General features: G+C 45.4%; 1 protein-coding gene across 6 annotated transcripts in view; it reads right to left on the bottom strand.

The window, feature by feature from the left end:
- Positions 1 to 21,111, bottom strand: part of DAPK1 (death associated protein kinase 1) — a 188,793-nt gene that overhangs the window by 39,275 nt on the left and 128,407 nt on the right. For all 6 annotated transcript variants that reach the window (XM_042963702.1, XM_042963700.1, XM_042963698.1 and 3 more), the window contains exons 5-18: positions 19,172 to 19,301; positions 18,941 to 18,989; positions 18,827 to 18,853; positions 17,975 to 18,127; positions 17,563 to 17,608; positions 16,302 to 16,391; positions 14,850 to 14,942; positions 12,474 to 12,593; positions 11,930 to 12,028; positions 10,994 to 11,092; positions 9,591 to 9,689; positions 8,423 to 8,620; positions 6,388 to 6,585; positions 1,781 to 1,879 (exon numbers count right to left, since the gene is read on the bottom strand). In XM_042963702.1, coding sequence (XP_042819636.1) covers positions 1,781 to 1,879; positions 6,388 to 6,585; positions 8,423 to 8,620; positions 9,591 to 9,689; positions 10,994 to 11,092; positions 11,930 to 12,028; positions 12,474 to 12,593; positions 14,850 to 14,942; positions 16,302 to 16,391; positions 17,563 to 17,608; positions 17,975 to 18,127; positions 18,827 to 18,853; positions 18,941 to 18,989; positions 19,172 to 19,301 — 1,500 coding nt within the window. The remainder of the gene's footprint in view (positions 1 to 1,780; positions 1,880 to 6,387; positions 6,586 to 8,422; positions 8,621 to 9,590; positions 9,690 to 10,993; positions 11,093 to 11,929; positions 12,029 to 12,473; positions 12,594 to 14,849; positions 14,943 to 16,301; positions 16,392 to 17,562; positions 17,609 to 17,974; positions 18,128 to 18,826; positions 18,854 to 18,940; positions 18,990 to 19,171; positions 19,302 to 21,111) is intronic.

The following is a 21,111-nucleotide window of genomic DNA, read 5'->3' as shown; positions in this document are numbered from 1 at the left end:
TGTCAGGAGACTGGAAGTTTTCTGAGGGAGGAGAAATCACCTGCCTGTGCCCCACTGTGTTCCTGGGTCCTAGCAGTGCTTGGTGCACAGTACATGCCTAGTATTTGGGGAATGAAGAAAGGAGTAAGGTGCGTGAGTGGACTCCCGGGTAGCAGGGAGGCCCAGTGGTGAGCAGAGAATGAGTGGGGAGATACACTTGAGGGCTCACTGGAGGGGGAGGCCACTCGCGGGAGGCAAGGAAATAGCTGCTGTGGGCAAGGGTTCACAGAGGTCATGGGGCAGCACTGGGGACCCAGCAGAGGCCTAGGGCTGCACATGTTAGCGTCCCCAACCTGTGAGATGTGGCAGAATCAGCAGCTGGTATCTTCAGAGCTATCCCTGACAGTTTGTTTTTTATGAGGCAACATTTGTGACAACAAACAAACAAACAAACAAACAAACTTCTCCTCATAAAAATGCACATAAATACTCTATTGTGGAGTAACTGAACTGAATGCCAAGACATGGCTGGGCAGGGTTTGATAATGGCACACGAGGCCTAGAAGCCCACGCATGGCCATGCAGGGTTTTGTGATGGGCAAGGAGGTACCCTGAGAAAGGGACAATCCCATCTAGAGCACTGGCCTTCACTGGGCCTGCAGAAAAGCCCAGCACAGGGCTTGACACTACAGAGAATGGGCCCACTACTTGTGGGGACAGAATGACATCAAAGGATCATCAGTACAGTCAGGGAGGCAATGTCTCCGACCAGAGGTCAGTAATTTTCTATAAGGGGCCAGAGAATAGATAACTTCGGGCTCTGTAGGCCATAGGGTCTTTGTCATAACTGCTCAACTGTGCCCTTATAATGTGAAAGTGGCCATGAATATGTAAATAATGAGCCTGGGTGGGTCTCAATAAAGTTTGATTTATAGAAACAGCTGGTGGGCTGTAAACTATGAGCATGGCTGGGTCCCAGTAAAACTTTATTTACAGAAACCAGGCAGCGGGCTGGATTTGGCCTGCGGCCTGTAGTTTGCCAACCCCTACATGACTCTCCAAGAAATGAGGTCTTGATTTTCCCAAAGTTGGCTGCCATATTTTAAAATCCCAATGGATTTCCTCAGATGCACACTTTACATCAGCAAAGCATTAGTGAGGTTTAGCAGACTCAACCTACCATCAGGCCAGAAACAAGTCAAATGATAAAATTTCACTGTAGCAGTAAAATGACCATCTTATCGCATCAGTCCATGTATTTTCCCTCTTTGGTATTTCATGAACTGTAAATCAAAGGGCTCCTCCTGGAGGGTGGTGCCAGGCACGGAATGAGGGGTGGGGAAGCGCCGGGAACAAAATAAGAAAGGCAGACTTTTTAAACAAGAGAGAACAGCTCTTGTAAGCAGTTCCCCACCCTGAGGCCTGAGACTCCTTCCTCCTTCCTCCCCAAAGCCCAGGGCACCTCCAGAGCCGTTGTAGGGGAGGGGGAGCATTTAGAAAAGGAAAACACACATATCTAACAAAACACCCTAAGGCGCTGCTGTGTAGCACGGGAAACAGCAGGCATTCCTGGCAGTGCGGGCCCAGAGCACCAAGGGCCCTGGCACCAATGAGCATAACCAGCTATCACCCTGGCTCTGTGTGGGCAACTGTCTACGGAACGGCACTGCAGGAGCAAAGCTTAAGAGCAGCTTGTCTGCTTGAGATGCAGTTGCCAAGCGATACCTTTCCCCGATGCCCTTGAGGCCCGAAACGTTCTCTATGGCTTTCCGTGGCTTTCTCCTGCCAGAAAGTGACTCACCGAGGTCAGCGCCTCCACGTTGGCGCCCGCCAGACAGAGGTAGCGGACCACGTCCAGGATCCCGTTGTTGGCTGCAAGGTGCAGAGGCGTTCGTCCATACTGGAAGACACAAAAAAAAAGCCCAAAGAGAGTCCTTCTCACAATGGCTTCTGAGGATGGCACTGACGGGAGTCTATCCCACGGGCCGGTACTGTGTGCGGGATCTGGGATCCCCCAGAAGAAATAGGACGTGTGGACTCCCTTCTCCAGAAACACTCCCTCTCCTGGGGGGAGGCAAGCCAAGAGGAATGTGTTGAAGTATTTTCCAGTTAAAAGAGTCACTTTGAAAGAAAACTGCAAAGGATGAAAGAGTAGGAGGCTTATCATAAGATAACTAAATCGGGGCGCCTGGGTGGCTCAGTCGGTTGGGCGTCCGACTTCGGCTCAGGTCACGATCTCACGGTCCGTGAGTTCGAGCCCCGCGTCAGGCTCTGGGCAGATGGCTCAGAGCCTGGAGCCTGTTTCCGATTCTGTGTCTCCCTCTCTCTCTGCCCCTCCCCCGTTCATGCTCTGTCTCTCTCTGTCTCAAAAATAAATAAACGTTAAAAAAAAAAAAAAAAAAAAAAAAAAAAAAAGATAACTAAATCAAGTCTCCTCCTGTGCTGGTAGAAAGGAGGCATGAGTCAGGGTTCTTATTAAGGGGCCCAAGGTTCCAGAAAGATCTGCACCACAGTTCAAATTAGACACTGCAAGGGACAAAGGGATGGAACGATAGCCAGTGAAGTCGTTCTAATGAGGTGACATTGCAAGGCCATGCCCACCATGCTCTCCACTGTTTATGTCTGTGGTTCCCAAACTGTGTGCCAAGGCACCTCAGGGCGCTGCAGTGAATCCATGGGGTACTGAGGAATATTTTACATTGTTGATGGAACCAGCGGGTTCAGACATAAAGTGAACTACTCGCTCCAGGCAGCTTAGGGTCTCAGCATTAGATCACACTGCCTTCCTTTCAATGCCATCGTATCTGCACAGCGGGGGGTTGGTGGTTACTGTGACAAGAAACAAGTACCCTGAGAACACGGGTGTAGAATAGGAAGTAATGCAGTGTCCAGCCTGGCTGGGTTCAAGGTCTGAGGGGCTGTGAGTTGCCCAATCAGCACACACATCCCATCAGCATGCAAGTGTGGTTATGGAAGAATGAAATGAAAATATTCATTTTCTTTCCATTTGTGGGCATCGTTTTTTCCCCAACAGCTACTGAGTCGTTAGGACATAAATTCTTACTAGGTTGTTCGGACTGAACTGCTCAATAAACAGAACTGTTAGGTATTTCTTCTGCCCTGGGGGAACCACAAAAAAAAGTATCCTTGGTGGATACTGGAAGCAGAGGAAGTTCAGGTGTCTGTCTTATGCTGTTTATTTGCAAATGTAAGTTTTTGTTATGAAGTGAACACATGCTGACAGAGAAAGTGCAAAGGACGTGGCAGGACACGTAGGATCCGTGGTGGAGAAGAGAGGCGCTCCTTTCCTTCTGTCCCCTTCCCCAGGCTCCCTCCTCAGAGCACTTCCAGCTCGATCCTTTGGTGCCCGGCCTTCCAAGCTTTTAGCTATGAATCCACAAAAGGAAAGAAAAAATGTGAAAAGCCAAGACATATTCCACTTTCTAGCCTGCCACTTGCTACGTTCCCCTAGTAATACATGGCACACACCTTGCGGGGCCTGTGACTATCTCTAATTTGTACTTTCGGCTACCTGAGTAACACTTGGCATGTGGATGTGCCACAGTTCACTCAGCCAGCCCACTGAAGATGGACACTTACGGTGGTTCCATTCCTGCCCCTTACAAACAATGCTGCAATGTGCGCACCGGCCTGTGTTAGTTTACTATCGTCTAGAGTGATCTAGGGAGCAGAGATCAAATACCCTAGAGATACAGTGAGAAGGAAAAGAAGTTGTGAAGATGTAGCAAGGTGTTTGGATTTCTGTGTAAGGAAGAGGAGCCTGGCAATGGGCGGTATCGTTCATGGAAGGGAAAAAGGACAACAAAGAAAAAGGACTAGGAAGTTTACACGTTGAAGGCCCCGGCTTCTGGCAGAACCAAATCCAAACTCCCGAGCCTTACGGTCAAGGTCTTGCACCTTCTGGACCCAATGTCCCCTTCCACCTGCATTTTCTCTCTCTGCCCCATTGCCAGCCTCCCTAAATGCCTACACTCCACGTCAGCTACAGGTGCAGCCAGACAGCCCCCAAACATACACAAACACTTCCCCTGGTCTGAAACACACTTTCCTCTCTCCTTCATCCAAAAGCTCTCTCTGTTTCTTTCATGTGCAGATGTCCGCATCTCCATAGCACCTGGTGCCTCTTTCACAGCAGTGACTGCAACATGAGCCCGGCTACACCAAAAAACACCTGGGGGCACGAACCATTCACTATGCTATCCACAAGCCCCTCATCCTGCTCTGGCACAGTACTGTCAGAGAAAGGCACTAACACACACTTACCGGGCACGGAATTGTCACGCATATGCCTGGATATGTACATGTGTGTGTGTGTGTCCGTGTACATGTCCACATGTGCGCGTGTGTGTGTGTATATGTGCCCATTTGTAGATGTGAGTCTGTGCGTGTCTATGTGCATGTCCGTGTGCCTGTGTGCACGTACATGCATCTGTGTGTTTGCGTGTGTGCGCATCTGTTTATGTGCGTGTGTCTGTGTATCTTTGTGGGTGCACGTGTCTGTGTGTTGGTCTGCGTGCATGCATGCACGGGTGTCTGTGTGTGCATCTCTGTGTGTGTGCCTGTGTGTGCACGGGTGCGTGCATGAGTACAACATGCTTTCTGTCTTCGCTGGGAAGAGGAAGAAAAAAACGAAGATGTCACCAACCCACTGAAGAAGGTGTGAGGCCCACGGAGTGATGGGGTGCCGAGTCCCTGAACACTGATGGCGGCCTGGGGACCTCGTCTCTGGCTCCACGTGGAGCTGCCAGTCAGCTCGCTGCTGCACCAAGAGGGTCCCAAGTAACTGTCTACACGAGGCTGCTGATTCTAGGAGGGTGACACTGTGGAGCTCCAGCTGAGCTCAACTCAGTGACAAAATCACCTACAGAATGCCCTCTTTGTGCTGCTGTGTGGCCCAATATGGTAAAAGCAAGTGTGTGTGGGTATGTATGAACTACCAAGTGCAGCCTCAACAACGTAGAGGCCTTCCCGTTAAATAAGTCAATTGTTTTTAAACATGAAAGTCTAGGGTTATCTTGTTGGGTATTTTAAAAAGCAGACTTAGCAAGTGCATGGCTTGCACTTAGGCGCGGGGTGAACACCCATTCCCTTCTTTCACTTAGTGCCCAGTACCATGAGTCACCCGCTCTGCTCCCCCACCTTCCCAGGAGACAGTTCATCCCAGATTCTGTGCACACAGTAGGCCAGCTGTGTGGACTATGGCCAAGTCCAAAGGTATTCAAGTAAGTACCATGATGTTCCCTGAAGCCATTTTTTATTCGTTTAAAGACTCCTAGAAGGAAAGCCAAGATCTTGATGCTGCTTAATATTACATTTGGCTTTCCCCTTAAGCCACTTTACCCAACAGACTTGGCAGGATTAGAATGGGATAAACAAAGAAAGCAACCAGCACAGCAGCTAATGCCTAAGACCTATGATCCTGTGTTTTCAAATTTCCAGAATGTGAAGACTGCTGATTTCAAGATTCATGAGAATTAATCACATAATAGGCAAGAGGAATAATTTTTTGTAGACGTGTAATTTTCCAGCTATTTTAGCTGTTAATTCTCTTACCTCAAACAAATCATGAGAAAATTCTGCTGGCATCGTGTCTGCCATTTATAAACAAACACTTCCCACAATCAAAATTTTAATTCAACTTGGACTTTGTCTTCAACACAATCGTGAAAGAGTAGTGCTTGCCTTTTGTACAATTACATGCCTTAAACCACATGAATATACAACTGTTCTGTCCTATTTGGTAATGAAAGTCTCTATAGTATTCAGGGAAAAGGAAAGGTGTTAGCTAACTTCTAGAAGTCAACATATGGGGTTTTTTCATTTCATCGTGTGACTATTTTCATTTCTTTAGTATTCACCAAATAGTAGCATTCCCTTGGTCTTACTAAATTTATTTAACACAAAAAAGGTGTTCTGAATGTTTGACCATAAAAACTCTCAAGGGAGAAAGCCAAGAAGAGAAATCTGGTCCTAGGAATCTCAATGAGGTGTTTTCCTGGAGATTTAGTACTGCAAAAAGATGTTCTAATTTGACTGATGTTCTGGGATTCTTCTACAAGAGGTCACACACAGACACAGACACACACACACACACACACACACTCCCCCTTTCTCTCTCTCCCTCTCTTGATGTTCATCAGTAACAACCTGGCTAGGTAGGAAGTACTTAATAATGTAATGATTTTCTGTTATTTCACGAAGTTACTCAAAAGTCCAACGTAAAGTATGATTTAATGTAGACAGCTCTACAAGCCAGAACAGAACAGGTCCCTATGAGTAACACTGGCTTTGAACAATGAAGAGACGCGAAGAGAAACTTGGAGAAAACCCAGAAGCAGGTGGAGGGACACGCCCTGCTGGCCCCGAAGGGATCCCCTCCAGGGTTACCTTGTTGGAGATATCCAAATTGCAGCTGGCTTCACAGAGGGCCACCACAATGGGCACGTTGCCATCTTTGCAGGCCACGTGGAGGGGGGTGTTGCCGTGCCTATCTTGGAAATCAACAGAACACCCCTGGCTGATGAGAGCCTGGATGACCTCCATCTGGCACCGTCTCACAGCAAGATGAAGAGCGATGTGTCCGTCCTGTAACAAACACCAGGGGCCGTGAGCACTTTCCCTTATGCACGTGGGCCTGGCCACCTGCCTTTCCAGCCACCACTGGGCCAAGTTTACTTGGCCAATGGCATTGTTACTGCAGATCCTGAAGAAGGATTACAACACATTCTTTACTCCTGGCGAGTGGGGGAGAGGTTTTGTGTGCCCCACTCTGAACAACCACATACTAAGCTAACCATCAGCCTGACTAATTTGGGCGTGGCCCGAACAGTCAGACAGAAAGACCCAACACTTCTTGTCTCTAAATGTATAGAACTTACGTAATTGTTGGCTCTCCAATGGCCTGTTTTATCAAGCGCTTAAAAACCCCTTTTATTTTTTTAAAATCCTTGTTTGAGAGAAAGAGGGACAGAGAGAGCATGAGCAGGGGAGAGGCAGAGAGAGAATGAGAGAGAAAATCTTCAGCAAGCTCCACACCCAGGGTGGAGCCCGACACGGGGCTCAATCTCAGGACCATGAGATCATGACCTGAGCCAAAATCAAGAGTCAGATGCTTAACCAACTGAACCACCGAGGTGCCTTGAAAACCACTTTTAAAAACATTTGCTCAGCAGTCTTCACTTACTTCCTAAGTAGAAAGCCTTATCATTTGGGGCGCCTGGGGGCTCAGTCAGTTAAGTGTCTCTTGATTTTGGCATAGGGTCATTACCTCAGAGTCATGAGATCAAGCCCCAAGTCAGGCTCCACGCTGAGTACAGAGCCTGCTTAAGATTCTCCCTCTCCTTCTACCCCTCCCCACTGCTGGCAATTGCTCTCTCTCTCTCAAAAAAAAAAAAAAAAGCCTGTTTTCTCTTACCCAGGGAGAAACTGAGAAAGCCATGGGAAGTGATGTGCTCAAGGGCTGTCATACATATCAGAGGCAAATAAAACATGCTGAATCGATGCATCCCAAAAAAGACCAGCCTGGGAATTCCCTCCACTTGTTACGGAACCCCTGGCGAATAGACAGGTTGAGTTTCGTGAGCTGCGTAGAGAGTTTGGGGACATGTCTGTAACTTATCTGTTCTAAGGGTTCTCTACCTCAGTATACTAACTGACATCTGGGGCCTGTGCTGGGAGTTGTAAGATGTGTAACAAAAGCACACGGATCTTCGTCCGCTAGATGCCAGTAGTAACCCTCACTCCTGGCTGTGACAACCAAAACCAGGCTCCAGCCACCACCAAATGCCCCCCTGGGGCAAGCTTGTTCCCAACTGAGAACCACTTCTCTGCACCAAGAAAACACTCCACAAATGGCAGTTCCTAACTTACCTACAATATCCCAAATTTGACGATACGAAGAACACCACAGCCTCATTTAAGTACAAGCTCACAAACAAAAACAGTTTATGCTGAATTTGCTTAATTAATAAAGGAGCACCTGGTCTAGAGTTGCAATTATCAGCCAACTAAGAGTGGTTTTTATCTTTTTACGAAACAGCGGGCGATAAAAGTAAATAAACCATCTATTTCTCTGTTTTGCTACAAAGTAATAGAGAGTTGCCAATTTTGGTCCTAACTGAAGATTGTCTTAGGCCCAGTGATCATTCCTATACCTGCTTCAAAGCTAAAAAGGCGGAACATAAAATAGACAGCTGAGCCATCTGACCATAAAGTGTTAACATGCCACAAATGAATATTAATTGTCAAACAGAATCTCATATTAATAGATTAATAATTAATTATCAAACAGAGAAGAGAAAGGACCATTGTAATTTGCTACATTCCAGTTTGTTATTGTAGGTAATTAATGGAGGAGTCTTGTGGTCCCATCAGCCCCCCGGATCACCTGCCAGTGCGTGTGATACATCTACCCACAAACCACCTTGTCGGAGGCATTGAGGTCGGCTCCGTGTTCAGACAGACACTCCACGATGTCGTGATAGCCCCTGGCAGAGGCCGTCAGGAGGGGCGTCTCTCCTTCTCGATTCTTAATGTTCACATTGCAGCCGGCTTCACAAAGGGCTTTGGCCACAGAATAATAGCCGTGCCAGGCAGCACAGTGCAAGGGGGTTTCTTCTTCCTGGCCAAAGAGACACACAGGTAAAGGAGGAGAACACAAGAGAACACCGTACAGACGCAGTGAGTTCCATCCAACATCGGCAGCCGAGTCAAGGCAGTAGAGAAAAAAGAGCTCGTGGCAAAAAAAAAAAAAAAAAGAGCAAAATCTGAAATAATGGACGCAGGTCTGATGTCTCTCCTTCACTAATTTTCTTTCCTCAACACTTGGGTGTTGGATAAATTCAGTTTTCCCTGCAGTTTACTAACAACTGACTTTTAGGAGCCCCCTGGAACCACTGGTTCAGCTCTTCTATACAGGAGAACCCCGGGGTGGATGGATTTATAACATCTTTCTTGTCAAAGTGCCTTCGTTCAGTTCATCTGAGACTCCTCACAGGAGGAGAGCACTTATCTGAGCGGGAATTCTTGTAACAAGCTTAACACCTCAGGATTTCTGTCATGTGTATAACACAGAGATCACTCACATAATTTGTTATTGCTCTGGCAAAGACGTGCTGAGATAATTGTGCTTTAACAAGTCAGGGTGATGGCTGGCCATGAGATCTATAGGATTGTAAGGCCTGTATATTCACAACGAACATCATTAGACACAGATGTCTGTCTACGAGAGGTTAGTACAGTGAAGTGTTTACAGGATGACTCTGGAACCAGACTGTTTGGGTTTGAGCCCCAGCTCCACCATTTACAGGCTGTGTGAGCTTCGGTATGTTACTGAACCTCTCTCTGCCTGGATGTTCTCTTCTGTAAAAGAAGGAGTGAAAATAATAGCAACTCACTCACAGGGTTGTCCAGAAGAGTGAATGAATGAATGAATGAATGAATGTTAGTGCTCCTGTTTGAGTCCCTGCCCTCAGAAATCTAAGCAGAAAACCTACCTTGGATAAAACCCCAAAGGACCCGACCATATCAAACGGCTACGGGTACAGCCACCCAGCAGGCGAAAGGAAGTAAGGCCGGCTACCGTGACCCACCTTGTCCTGGAAATTGGGGTTAGAGCCAAAGTTGCACAGTAACTGAACCACATCGGCATGGCCATAGCGAGCTGCCACATGAAGGGCTGTCTCTCCAGACTGTAAAAGAAACAGCCAAATTCAGAGCACTCTCCAGGAGCAGACTCTAGAAACTAAATGCACAGGACTGGAGGCCCACTCCCATGCATGCCTGGCTCCAGTCCTCCCCTGAAGGGGCCCCCACCACCCTCAGGCCACATGCCCCTTTGGTCCTGGGGTGGAGGGTCCACCACACAGCTAGTGTGAAACCCACATGTGTAGCCCCTCCTGCTTGTCATAAAACCTCCTACGTGAGAATGTTTTCCTTCTCTGTCATGGCGGTTCTCAATCTTCTTTATGTACGGATGCTTGTAGCCATGTGATTTTCTTTTTAAAACACAAAACTCCTGTTTTAACACAGTTTTATTTATGAGCAAGTTTCTGATTTCATTGTCTACATTGAGAATGTTATTTCTTACATTCTCAGAGATTAAAAAAAAAACATCACTATTAGCCCACAGTGGCATTCTCCGAATTTGCAATAGGTGCAATTTCCCTATGATTTCCTTATGATATTTTACTTATACCTGTCCAAAAACTGTGACTATAAACTGATTGATACAAAACAAGATGCTTGCTGCTACCTGACCGAAAACTGCCATCATACGTGTGTGCGTGTGTGTGTCTTTGACGTGAATATCATCCCTTACAGAGCAGTGTACAGTCCATACAACTGTATATGGCAGCTCTGATTAAACATGAAAAGTCAGTCTACAAGCACTAGGAGCAGACAGGAGTTGCACAGTAGAACGCATAATGAATGAGGAGGTAAGAATCCTTGGTACATGTTCGAGCCCTGCCAATGAACTCACAGGGTTCTTGTGTGAACTGAATGAAACACAGATACATGAAAATAAGGTAACTTGCTAAATCAACAGCTTTTGTTATAATACCTTTGCTCCCCAAAGCCTTATTTTATATGCATTGTCTCATGAATTCTTCTAGTGCCAGGGACTGTAAGGTCAGCACTGGCAGCTACTTCAGAGGGGAGGAGAAGGGTAAAGAGATGTACACATGGCAATTCGATACAAGGATCAGGACTCGGATCTGCTTCTGGTTGTCTTTCTAGTAGAACCTTGAGTGTCCAGGTTATGGGGCAGATAATTCACTGCTTGCATATTATGCCAACTAGCTGGCAGATGTCAGCTAAATGCAGATTTTAATATTAGACTCAGCCAGTAGCAGAAAGACACTTCTGAACTTCCCTGCAGGAAGATTTTGATCACGAGCCCTTTTGCTTTGGATCCAGATGCAGGTGGCATGTCCACACTCAAACGTCGCCTCAGATTACTTCCCACTATCCCTAAGAAGAGAAGGAGCCTTACCTTGTCTTTAATATCCAAAGGGCATTTGTTCTCATTGAGAAATTTCAGGGTGTCCACGTGGCCATGCCGAGAGGCCCAGTAGATGGCATTGGATCCCCCCTGCATAAAAACCAATGTGGAGTCACATTTCCAGATCCAAATGCACACGTCCCTCAGACTCACTCCATTTCCCTTCCTGTGTGACGGCAAACTTCAAAGGAGCAACTTCCAAGAGGAACGAACTCTCGTTTTATTCTTTAGTATTGATAAAAAGACCAAGGTGATGTAAGATGTTAACATTCTGGGAAGTGGGGCAAAGGGGCTCCAGGAGCCCTCTGTCCTATCTTTGTACCTTTCTTTGGTAAATCTAGAATTACTTCAAAATCATGTTTTTGTTTTCTTAAAACCTTCATTTCAATCTCCGGTTCAAATTTCCTCCGTAGTCAGGATTGGCTCTAGTCCGTGCACAGTTCTGTAAAATCTATGGCCACTGATGGCAGATGCATTGTAATGACTATTAACTGTTGACCAATTGTGTCTGTTCTCCCCCCAGCGTGACCCCGCACCTCAACGCACATGGACCATCCTGACTTTGTTGCCCTAATACACATGCAGGCAAATACATCTCTGATGAGATTAATCGGACGATGAAAATTTTCCCGGATGTGACATCTCATAACACTGTTGAGTACATGTGATGAGTAAGGAATAGATCTGGGGTAGTGCGCAAGGAAAGGCTGATGCTGAGCAACCGAGCCAAGAGAAAGGGACGTATTTGCCTTTTTGTTTGTAACACGGGTCAGACTGGACCAGGCTATGGGACAGGTCATCTTCCTTTGTAGGAGACTGAGAAATGAAGTAAGGGGCACATGTGGTTTTCCTCTGTTAACTCTGTGATAGGAAGACATTTGGAAATACTTAGGAGGTAATTCAGTGGCAATAAAACAGAATTATGACCTTGTCCTGGACATCAATTCTTGAGCCTCTTTTAATGAGCAACTGTAGTATTTGAATATTCCCACAGCCAGCAGCAATCAGTAATGGAGGTGTCCCGTGCTGGAAGAGACAAGAAAAACATTTTTTGAGGTTTGGTAGGCAAGGAAAAGCAACTGTCACCATTGTCCAACACCACACAGCTTCTTAGGTCTCAATAGATGCACAACCACTGCTGTGTAACAGGAATGGGGACAGCCGGGGGAACACCCAGCCTTCCTCTGCTGGATTCACACTCAAAGGTGACAGTTTCATGTCCAGGATGAGCACATTCACAGGGTCGTGGGGAAAGGCTTTGCGTGGAGAAAGGCCCTCGGTGCATTCGACCTCATTTCTAACTCAATTCACTCTCTACGCAGAAGTGATTTCTCCACAGTATGGAGTTTGTAACAGCAAGGGGGGGATGGAGAAGCAGAAGGGATCTTTTTCACCGTGAACTTGGAGGTGTACAGTCACAGTGACCACCCCCCACCCCCCGCCCACTACCCCTGGCAGAACAGTAGCAGACCTTGTTGGGTTGGTTAACGTCATAGTTGGACAATGAGCCCAGGAGGTGCTGTAGGCCTGGGACGTTGTCATCATTGATGGCGTGGATGATGGCTTTCATCACAAAGGAGTCTTCCTCATCCTTGAGAGGGACAGTGAAGAGGGAAAAAGAGTTAGCTTGCTGGCCATGATCCTCTTATCAACATAAGAGAAATCAATGCTCATTTGTCAAGAGAAGCATCTAGAGGAAAGTAGGCCACTTAATCTACAAATCCACACAGTCATGAAAGGAACCAGGAGGTTACTTTTTGCTCCTTCCATGTAGGAAACTAACGCCACCTTCTTTTACCTGTGCCTTAACGTCACTTGCATTATAACCCAGATGGCAAACACCTTTCAAGATTCAGATTTAGAACAACTGATAACAAGTTATCTTTTGTGTTTATCTTGGACACCTTTCAAAATATATAGTCCCAGAAACCACTGTAGAAAATATCAGGCATAACTCAGAGTCTAAAAACCATAGAACCAAAGAAATGATACCTCTGAATTTTACAGTCTTAATTTGTAATTTGTCCAATTATAGAATTGTTATTTTTTGATCACTGGAATTTCTTCCTCCTCTAAGTATAGAATAACATGGCAAAATTCTCTGAAAGCTAGTCACTATATATACATATATGTATATTTTAAAGATCCTAAAGGAGGAGTAATGTAAAAATAAAGGCCAGAAAAAGGAAAACAGATGCATTGCTAATTACAAAGAGAAAATAGAGAATGTCAAACTAGTTAAATCCTTGCCAATTTGTCAAAGTTTTCTTATAGTAAGATATTTACCAAATATGGTACATTAAAACTAAAGAATAAGCTAGAAAAATCCCAAACAATATCTCTGGACTCACAGAGGTATGGCTCCTAATATTTCAAATCTGGAAAAGCGTTATCACAGAGGCTGAGTCTCTGCTTGTGGGGTGGAATGGAGAAAGCATTTCTCTGATTTCTGCTTTCTCTTCTCTATGGGTCTGAATCCAAACCTCATGAGGGTTTTAATAATATTTGGACAGACTCCATGTTAAGAATGTCATAGGTTTTGCTTTTCCATTACAATTCCAATTGATGACTAAGGGACATTTGCATGAAAGGGACAGTCAAGAGAAACGAGGTGAATGGGGGGCGGGGATAAGCAGGTGGTCCTGACAGGTCCTCACGATCAGTAGGACATCAGAATGATGAGGGAACATGAGTTCCAGGAGGGGTCATCCCACCTAGAACCCCCACGCACCCTGGGGCCCTCTCCCTCCCTAAACTTCACACTGTGACACATATATTTTCCTCTAAGTGCTTATTCAAGATGATTTTAATTTATAACATTTAATTGTTCTCATCTTCCTTAGGTTAACAGATTTTGTCTTGTCCCTGGTTCCACTGTTACCCTCAAACAATTCCCGAACCTAGACTTTCTTTTCCATGTCCTCCTTCTCCAACCTTGCTTCTTTCCCATTCCTGTTTTCTCCTTAACATTTCTCCTTTGACTCTACAAGGCTACACCTGGAGGCTCAGTGAAGCAACTAGCTTCGGGGCGGGGATAGAGCCCATGTCTGCTGATGTGTGATCCTGCCCACGGAGTCCCTGGAATCATTCATGAAACACTGACTATGCAGTCACGGGAGCAGGTTGGTTCCCACAGAACCAACCTTTCTCCCTTCTCTGACATCCCCTTTACCACCAGGGCTCCCAAAGCCCTTTTGTCTGACTGTCAGGGGACAGTCTTATTGAATTCGGATGTGTCCAGTCATATCTGAAGAGTTAATCTGTGATTAGGTTTCAGTGTTCATTACGGGAAAAAGTATGGAATTGTTCTCAAGGGTTTTAGGCACTCAATACAATGTCAACAGAGCAAGTAGGTTTAGCCTTCTGGTCTACCACAAACTCCCCCCAGCAAGCTCCACAGTATTTGCCTTGATTTTGGGGGGTGTGTGTTGGTAGGAGGAGTATTCGCCTCTTTTATGGTATTATGACCAAGTATTTTCCAAGGTCAGTGGCAATAGAGGACTCTCATTTCTTCATGAAAATTAGAATAAACTCTTTCCTCTTCTGCTGGCCAGTCACTCTCTCACCAAACTGTGAGTGTGGGAAGAGTGGGGCAGGCCATGGTAGTGTCAGAGGTAGTGGGTGGGACTGGGCATGGTGCCAATCCAAACAAAGAGAAAAAAGAACGAAAGAACCAATACGGTACATCAAATCAGCCACCTAACTCCCTACCTTGAGCAGAGGAAGAACAGGCCTGACACTTCCGTGACTTTAGGTTTTCTGGGTTGTTGAACAAATCAAACAACCTAAACATTGGAAATACACAATTGTAAGAAAGAACTTCAGCAAGGCAAACAGGTGTGCTTACCAGAGTATCGTCGCTTCTGGCAACACTCATGTTACTCCTGGACAAGAACGACCTGGATAATCTTTGGCACAGTGATATCAAGCGAACGGATTGCTTTAAAAAAAAAAAAGAAAAAGGCAGGGAGAGAGGAAGAGAGTTTATGTAAGGATATTCAAATTAGTACAAATGACAAAGTCTTTGAGATAGCGTTCACTGCTGACAGCATGTTCTTTAGGGGTGGGAGACCTTCCAAGCAGGTTGGATCATATGCGCCTAAAGAAATTTCTAAAGGTCTTACAAATTAAGACAACAGGATAGAGATTCTCCTTCTGCATTTCATTATTAACTACACAACTGTATACTCTATACCCCTTCTCTCTTAATATTTTCTTCTCTACTTTTTGAGGAATGGAATCTTACCCTAACAAAACCCCTTGCACATCCCCACTCAGGGGTCCTGTCCCGTGTCCTTGTGCCCAGGCAAGCTGGTATTAATAGTAATGTGACTATCAAAACTCATACAGTTGTTAGAAACAAACAGATGGGGAACTCCTTAGCCTATAGGACAAACACCCCTGCATTTACTCTCAAAGGCAAGAACAACAATAGGTAAAAGAATGTGTGTGTTGGGGGTGGGGGGGGGTGAGTGTGGGTATGTGAAAAAGAGAAAAAAAGAGAGACACTTATGGTGTTCTCTCTACATTTTAAGCCTAGTCTAAGGGCTTCTTTCAGACTAAGTGTTAAGTCTTAAGTAACCCTAGTGCTGTGGTCCTCCTCATCCCTGTCATGGCACCCTAAACTTGACGGGTGTGAAAATGAGGTACATTTCTGGCCCAGTGCTCAGAGACATGGCAGGTATCTGCTTCCTCCGGGCTTCACATGATCCTGGGCATAAGAAGACATCTTGTCACCTTCTCAACCTTGAATTTCTATTTGTTCAAGGTTGACTGGAATGCCCTTTAGAGCCATGCCCCATACAGCCCCTGCAGAAGCCATTCACACTGAAAAAGAACACGAGACCACAGTACAAATGCTCATGGCCCCACCCCAACCCCCATCCCAACCATTCATAGACCAAGGCTGGTTTCAGAGAACCATTTAGACAAGTTCTACTATAAATGCACTCCCATGCTGCTTACCACAAAGAACAGAGTTATTCAAAATGTGGTTTGTTGAACTTAGGAAAAGATTACACTATAATTTTGTTGCACTGATTTAAAAATTTGCCTTGGGAATGGTCTTGATTTAAAACAAATGCAAAATTACATGCAAAAATAAGACTTAAAGAGGACTGAATACTATTTTTGCTTATCTTTTGAAAATAGTGTTTAATGGTGCAGAAGACTATAGAGTCAATTGAAAAAAACAAAAAGGATGCACTTTTGAAGGTCAATGTCAGAAGAGATGAGCCTGGCCACAGGGAGTGCCACAGAGAAAATAAATTAGTTATCCCTCCCTATCAAACAATCTTACTTTCCACTTTTTCCGGGCTGCGAACTTCTTGAACTTCTCCATGTTGACTGCCGACGCCTTTCTACTAAGTGCTTGTTGGGTATCTTTAGGCTAAAATCAAAGTCCAAGAAAGCAAATTTAGAACACTCCAAGATGGAAATGGGTTACATGACAACTTTTGGAAACCTGTAGTTAGTTAGGATGCTTACACACTCACCTTAGTAAAATAACAGAACAAGTTGGGATAACTTGCAAAAGCTAGGAACCTAGTCTCCGGAGGGCAACTCTTAGGGCTAAGGGTTTGATAAAATCCACAAAGACTGGGTCTTGGGAAAAGCTGAAGAGTTGGGCTCAGAACAGGCTAAATTTCAACTTTCTGGACTGAGAGTTTGGGAATGGCAAGATTCGTGGTGAGGTTATGTTATAAGGCATTTGAACTTAATATATCATCAAGTAATAATTTAGAGCTGGTAGGGAACTCAGAGGTTAGCAAATCTGGCCTGGCTGATAGCATTAGGATCCGTTGTACCGCATCTTTTTTGGGAGGCCATTAGTTCTACTGATGAGAGGAGACACCATTGCCTCCTCAGGGAACCCACGCAACTGCTAGGAGCTCATGCAGCAAAGCTCTCTGGATGCCCCAACCCTACTTCTGCAATGCAAGTTGCTGCACCATAATCCCCTCACCGGTTCCATGACTTTATTCTGTAACTGCCACATTCCCTCACCGTTGGTCCTTTCTGTTCTAGCCGGAGCACTTCAGTTCTTTAACCCAAATGGCAATGGGTGTTGCAGGTAATGTAAAGGTATACGTTGTGCCAGGGGGCGGCTGCTGGCCCTGGCCCAAAGGCAGCTGTGCAGGGTTTGGGTGGCCTTATGGAATGAGGGCTCAGTACTGGTAGACATTCAGATTTTTCAACAGACGCTGGAAATCCAGATTTGATACGGTATTTAAATGTTGGCAATTAATTCCAAAAAATTAAAATATTCTCTGGGCCAACATCCCACAGGTGAAACCAAACATGGCTGTTGAGTAGACCTGACCCATTTACAACTGACCTTCAACTCCCCGTTTACAATCCTGCATTGTGATAGCTTATTCTCCTCCATCTCCGTGATCATTAGGACACTCTCATCTGTGCACCATCTTAAAATAGGGCACCAATGTCAAAACCAATACTTCAGATGTGACCTGTGGTGAGACCCCCACAGTAACTAGGCCTAAGGCAAATGCATTCTGGGATGTCCTATAATACCAAACCAATCACAATATGCAACTTACCTTGATCCAGGGATGCTGCAAACTATCTTGAATTGTCATTCGCTTCCTTTGTAGGGGGAAGGGGAAAGAAAAAAAATGCTGTGACCATAGAAGCAAACACTGAGGTTGTTTCCATGCCAGTTGGGCCTACCAAGCAGATGCTCTGGAAAATGCAGTTCAGGGCCTGCTTCGTGGAAGAAAGCTGGAAAGAAGTCAGTCTTTCTGTGACTATCTTACTGTGTCTGCAGGGACTGACTGAGCAGGTGCAAAGGCCCCGCCTGCATTTTCTGAAGCGTTCCACATGGCATGCTTTCCTTTGCCACGTGGAACCCACCAGGCTCTCATAAACGTGGTCCACATGCACAATACAAGTGCTGGCCCTGGTCCTGCTGAAGCCACGGCCAAGTACCCCTCAGGAATAATGGACACTCACTTTGGATCCTTGACGAGGAGTCTTCTTATGAAATCTTTGGCTAGGGCACTGGTATTACTGAAGTATTCTTCCTCAAATTCATAGTTGACGGCAGATACATTTGCTAGCGTTTCTTGCTTAGTGTCTCCAAGAAATGGGGAGGCCCCACTGAGGCTGTTAATAAAGTGGGGTGCAGAACATGAATGATTACCTCTTGGGATATCATGTCATTCCTAGCATATCTAATAAGGGGAGTGAGGAATAATATGATAATCTGTCCTTGGGCAGTCACTTCAGAATCCGATTACATTTTACAGGGCATTTAGTTGTCACGCACAACAGCTTCAGCTTAATGCATAGGATGCATTTAAAAAGTTAATCTGGAATAGCATCTTTTAGTTAAAAAAAAAATAAAAAAGCTTCCGACTTTGGCTCAGGTCATGATCTCACAGTTTGTGGGTTCGAGCCCCGCACCGGGCTCTGTGCTGACAGCTCAGAGCCTGAAGCCTGCTTCAGATTCTGTGTATCCCTCTCTCTCTGCCCTCCTCTACTTATGTTCTGTCTCTCTGTCTCTCAAAAATGAATAAGTGTTAAAAAAAAATTTAAAAAAACACCGCTTTCCTATTTTCTCAGCAGTGATGGACAGCCACGCTTCCTTCAGTGATTAGGCTGTAGTTTCTGATGACTCATTGCGAATTAGGAGAAAATGTTTAATTAGTATAAACTACACGTGTTCTGGGGGTGTGAAATGAATATGTTTACATAAAAAGCATGCATAAACTGAAGAGATCAACATGACATATAGATGGTTAATAAGACATATGGTCTCAAAGAAAGAGGAAAAGAATACAAGGCGTGGATTTTGGTACTTACAGAATATAGGTTATCACCCCAATACTCCTAGACACAAAACGAAAACAGAAACAAATGTCAGAAGAATAGTACACTAAAGCGGAAAGATGAAAGCATCAAGGACATGCTCCTTACCACATATCTGCCTCAAGACCAAGAGGTTCATAGTTGACTATCTCAGGAGCTAAGAGGAAATAAACGCATGTTTAGTTTTCAGAGAAAGTGAATCAACAGATTCTATTTTCACATATAAACCAGAAATATGTACCAGGGAAATAAATGATGTTACAGCAGGGGAGTTTCTGCCAGTATAATTCATATTATTGATGAGAAATAAATGAGCACAGGAGTAAAAAAAAAACTTACCAACAAACTCTGGTGTCCCAAATATGTTTTTGAATTCATTTCCAAAATCAATTTTATGGGCCAACCCAAAGTCAATGATCTTGATCCGAGGTTTAGGGACATTTCTATCCAAAAGCATTATGTTTTCAGGCTTCAAAAAAAGAGAGAGAGAGAGAGACAGAAATAGTACACTAGTGTTCAAAACAGCCTATTCACAAAACCAAAAGGTGGAAACACCCCAATGTCCATCAACTCATCAAACATGCTACAACATGGATAAACCTTGGAAACATTATGCTAAGTGAAACAAGTCAGACGAAAAAGGACACATATTGTATGATTCCACTTATCAGAAGTATCTAGAATAGGCAAATTCAGAGACACAGAAAGCCGAAGGGTGGTTGCCAGCAGCTGTGAGAGGAGGGATGGGGAGCTCGGGATTAACGGATACAGGGTTTCAGTTTGGGAAGATCCACTAGTTCCAGAGATGGACGGGGGTGCTGGTTTGCACCACAGTGTGAATATACTTAATGCCACTGAACTGTACACTTAGAAATGGTTAAATAGGTAATTTTCATGCTATGTTTATTTCACCACAGTAAAAACAAAGAGCTATGATATATTATGCTGAAGACAAAGTGGTAGAATTGTCCCCTGCCCCCCACCCCACCCCGGAAAAACCACCAAAACCTACAGGTAACAGGGTAGTTGTAAGAGAACACCAGGAAAAATAAATGTTGTGGTTTAGGTTCTCCCAGGAGCAGACTCGTTGACAGAGATTCGGGTGCAAGTGGCTTATGTAGGAGCAGGCTCCAGGGAATACTTGGGAGAGGATGGGGAGGCAGGAAACAGAAGGGAGGAAACCCACACAAGGTGTCTTGTCAAGGTGAAGGTGACTGGAGTACAATCCCTTTGGGGAACTTAAGGAGGAGCAGCACTGAGTTTTCCAGCTGGAGCATGAGGGAGCCGGGGTATTTATCCACCGACTCCCCGTCCTCCAATGCTAACAGCGGCCTCTGTGGGGCTTTACTCTGGCATTTCCAGCTCCCAGGGCCAGAAACCAGACATCAGGCAGGGAGCCACAGGGGTGTCCAGCAGCGGTATTCAGGGCGTGCGTTAGCGAGTGTTGGGGGGATCTGGATGGGGTGTTGACAGCATTGCTACAAGAAACATGGAGGAAGTCCTCCCTCCTCTGAAGCCTTGTCCTAGCTCCAACGATCTGAATCATTCACTTGTCAGTCGACCGCATGCTTCTTTGTGACTACCTTCTCAATGCCTCAGACTGTACCTCAATTCTTCCGTTGTCACTGTATGTTGCTCCTGTGCATGCCTTTCCTTCCTAGAGACACCATAGCTTTTCTGACAGTTAGAACTAGGACATGCCTTTATATCCCCCACAGTGCTGTGCCTCCAGACAGGCAAAGACCCCAATTAGCCAATCTCCGCGGCTGTCTTGATTGATGGCCGGTGACAAAATCAGGCCTTTGCATCAAGAGGGAGAGGAGAGATCAAGACATCTTCCACCTTACGTGTCCTGCAGCCACAGGGGATGCAAACTGGACAGCCAGTGGCCACTCTAAGCTGAAAACATTGCATAACCAATAGCAGCTTAGAGATCTGGCTGGTAAACCCCTTTGATTCTTCCCCAGGGATTCTTGAATGTAATCATTCGTCCTAAGCCTCTATCCCACAAAAGGTTAGGAATCCTTGAGTAGGCATTCATTATATACCTGGTAATTTATCTTCATAATTCCATCTGTTAAGCTCATACAGGATAGGGGCACCTGGGTGGCTCAGTTACACATCTGAATCTTGATTTCGGCTCAGGTCATGATCTCATGGTTCATGGGTTCAAGCCCTACACCGGGCTCCACGTTGATAGTATGGAGCCTGCTTAGGATTCTCTCTCTACCTCTCTCTCTGCCCCTCCCTCCCTTTCTCTCTCTCTCAAAACAAATAAA

The sequence above is a fragment of the Panthera tigris genome, chromosome D4 (genome assembly GCF_018350195.1).
Source record: "Panthera tigris isolate Pti1 chromosome D4, P.tigris_Pti1_mat1.1, whole genome shotgun sequence".
Classification (NCBI taxonomy): domain Eukaryota; kingdom Metazoa; phylum Chordata; class Mammalia; order Carnivora; family Felidae; genus Panthera; species Panthera tigris.
Note: the sequence above shows the minus strand (reverse complement) of the source record. Positions and strands in the feature narration are given on the sequence as shown.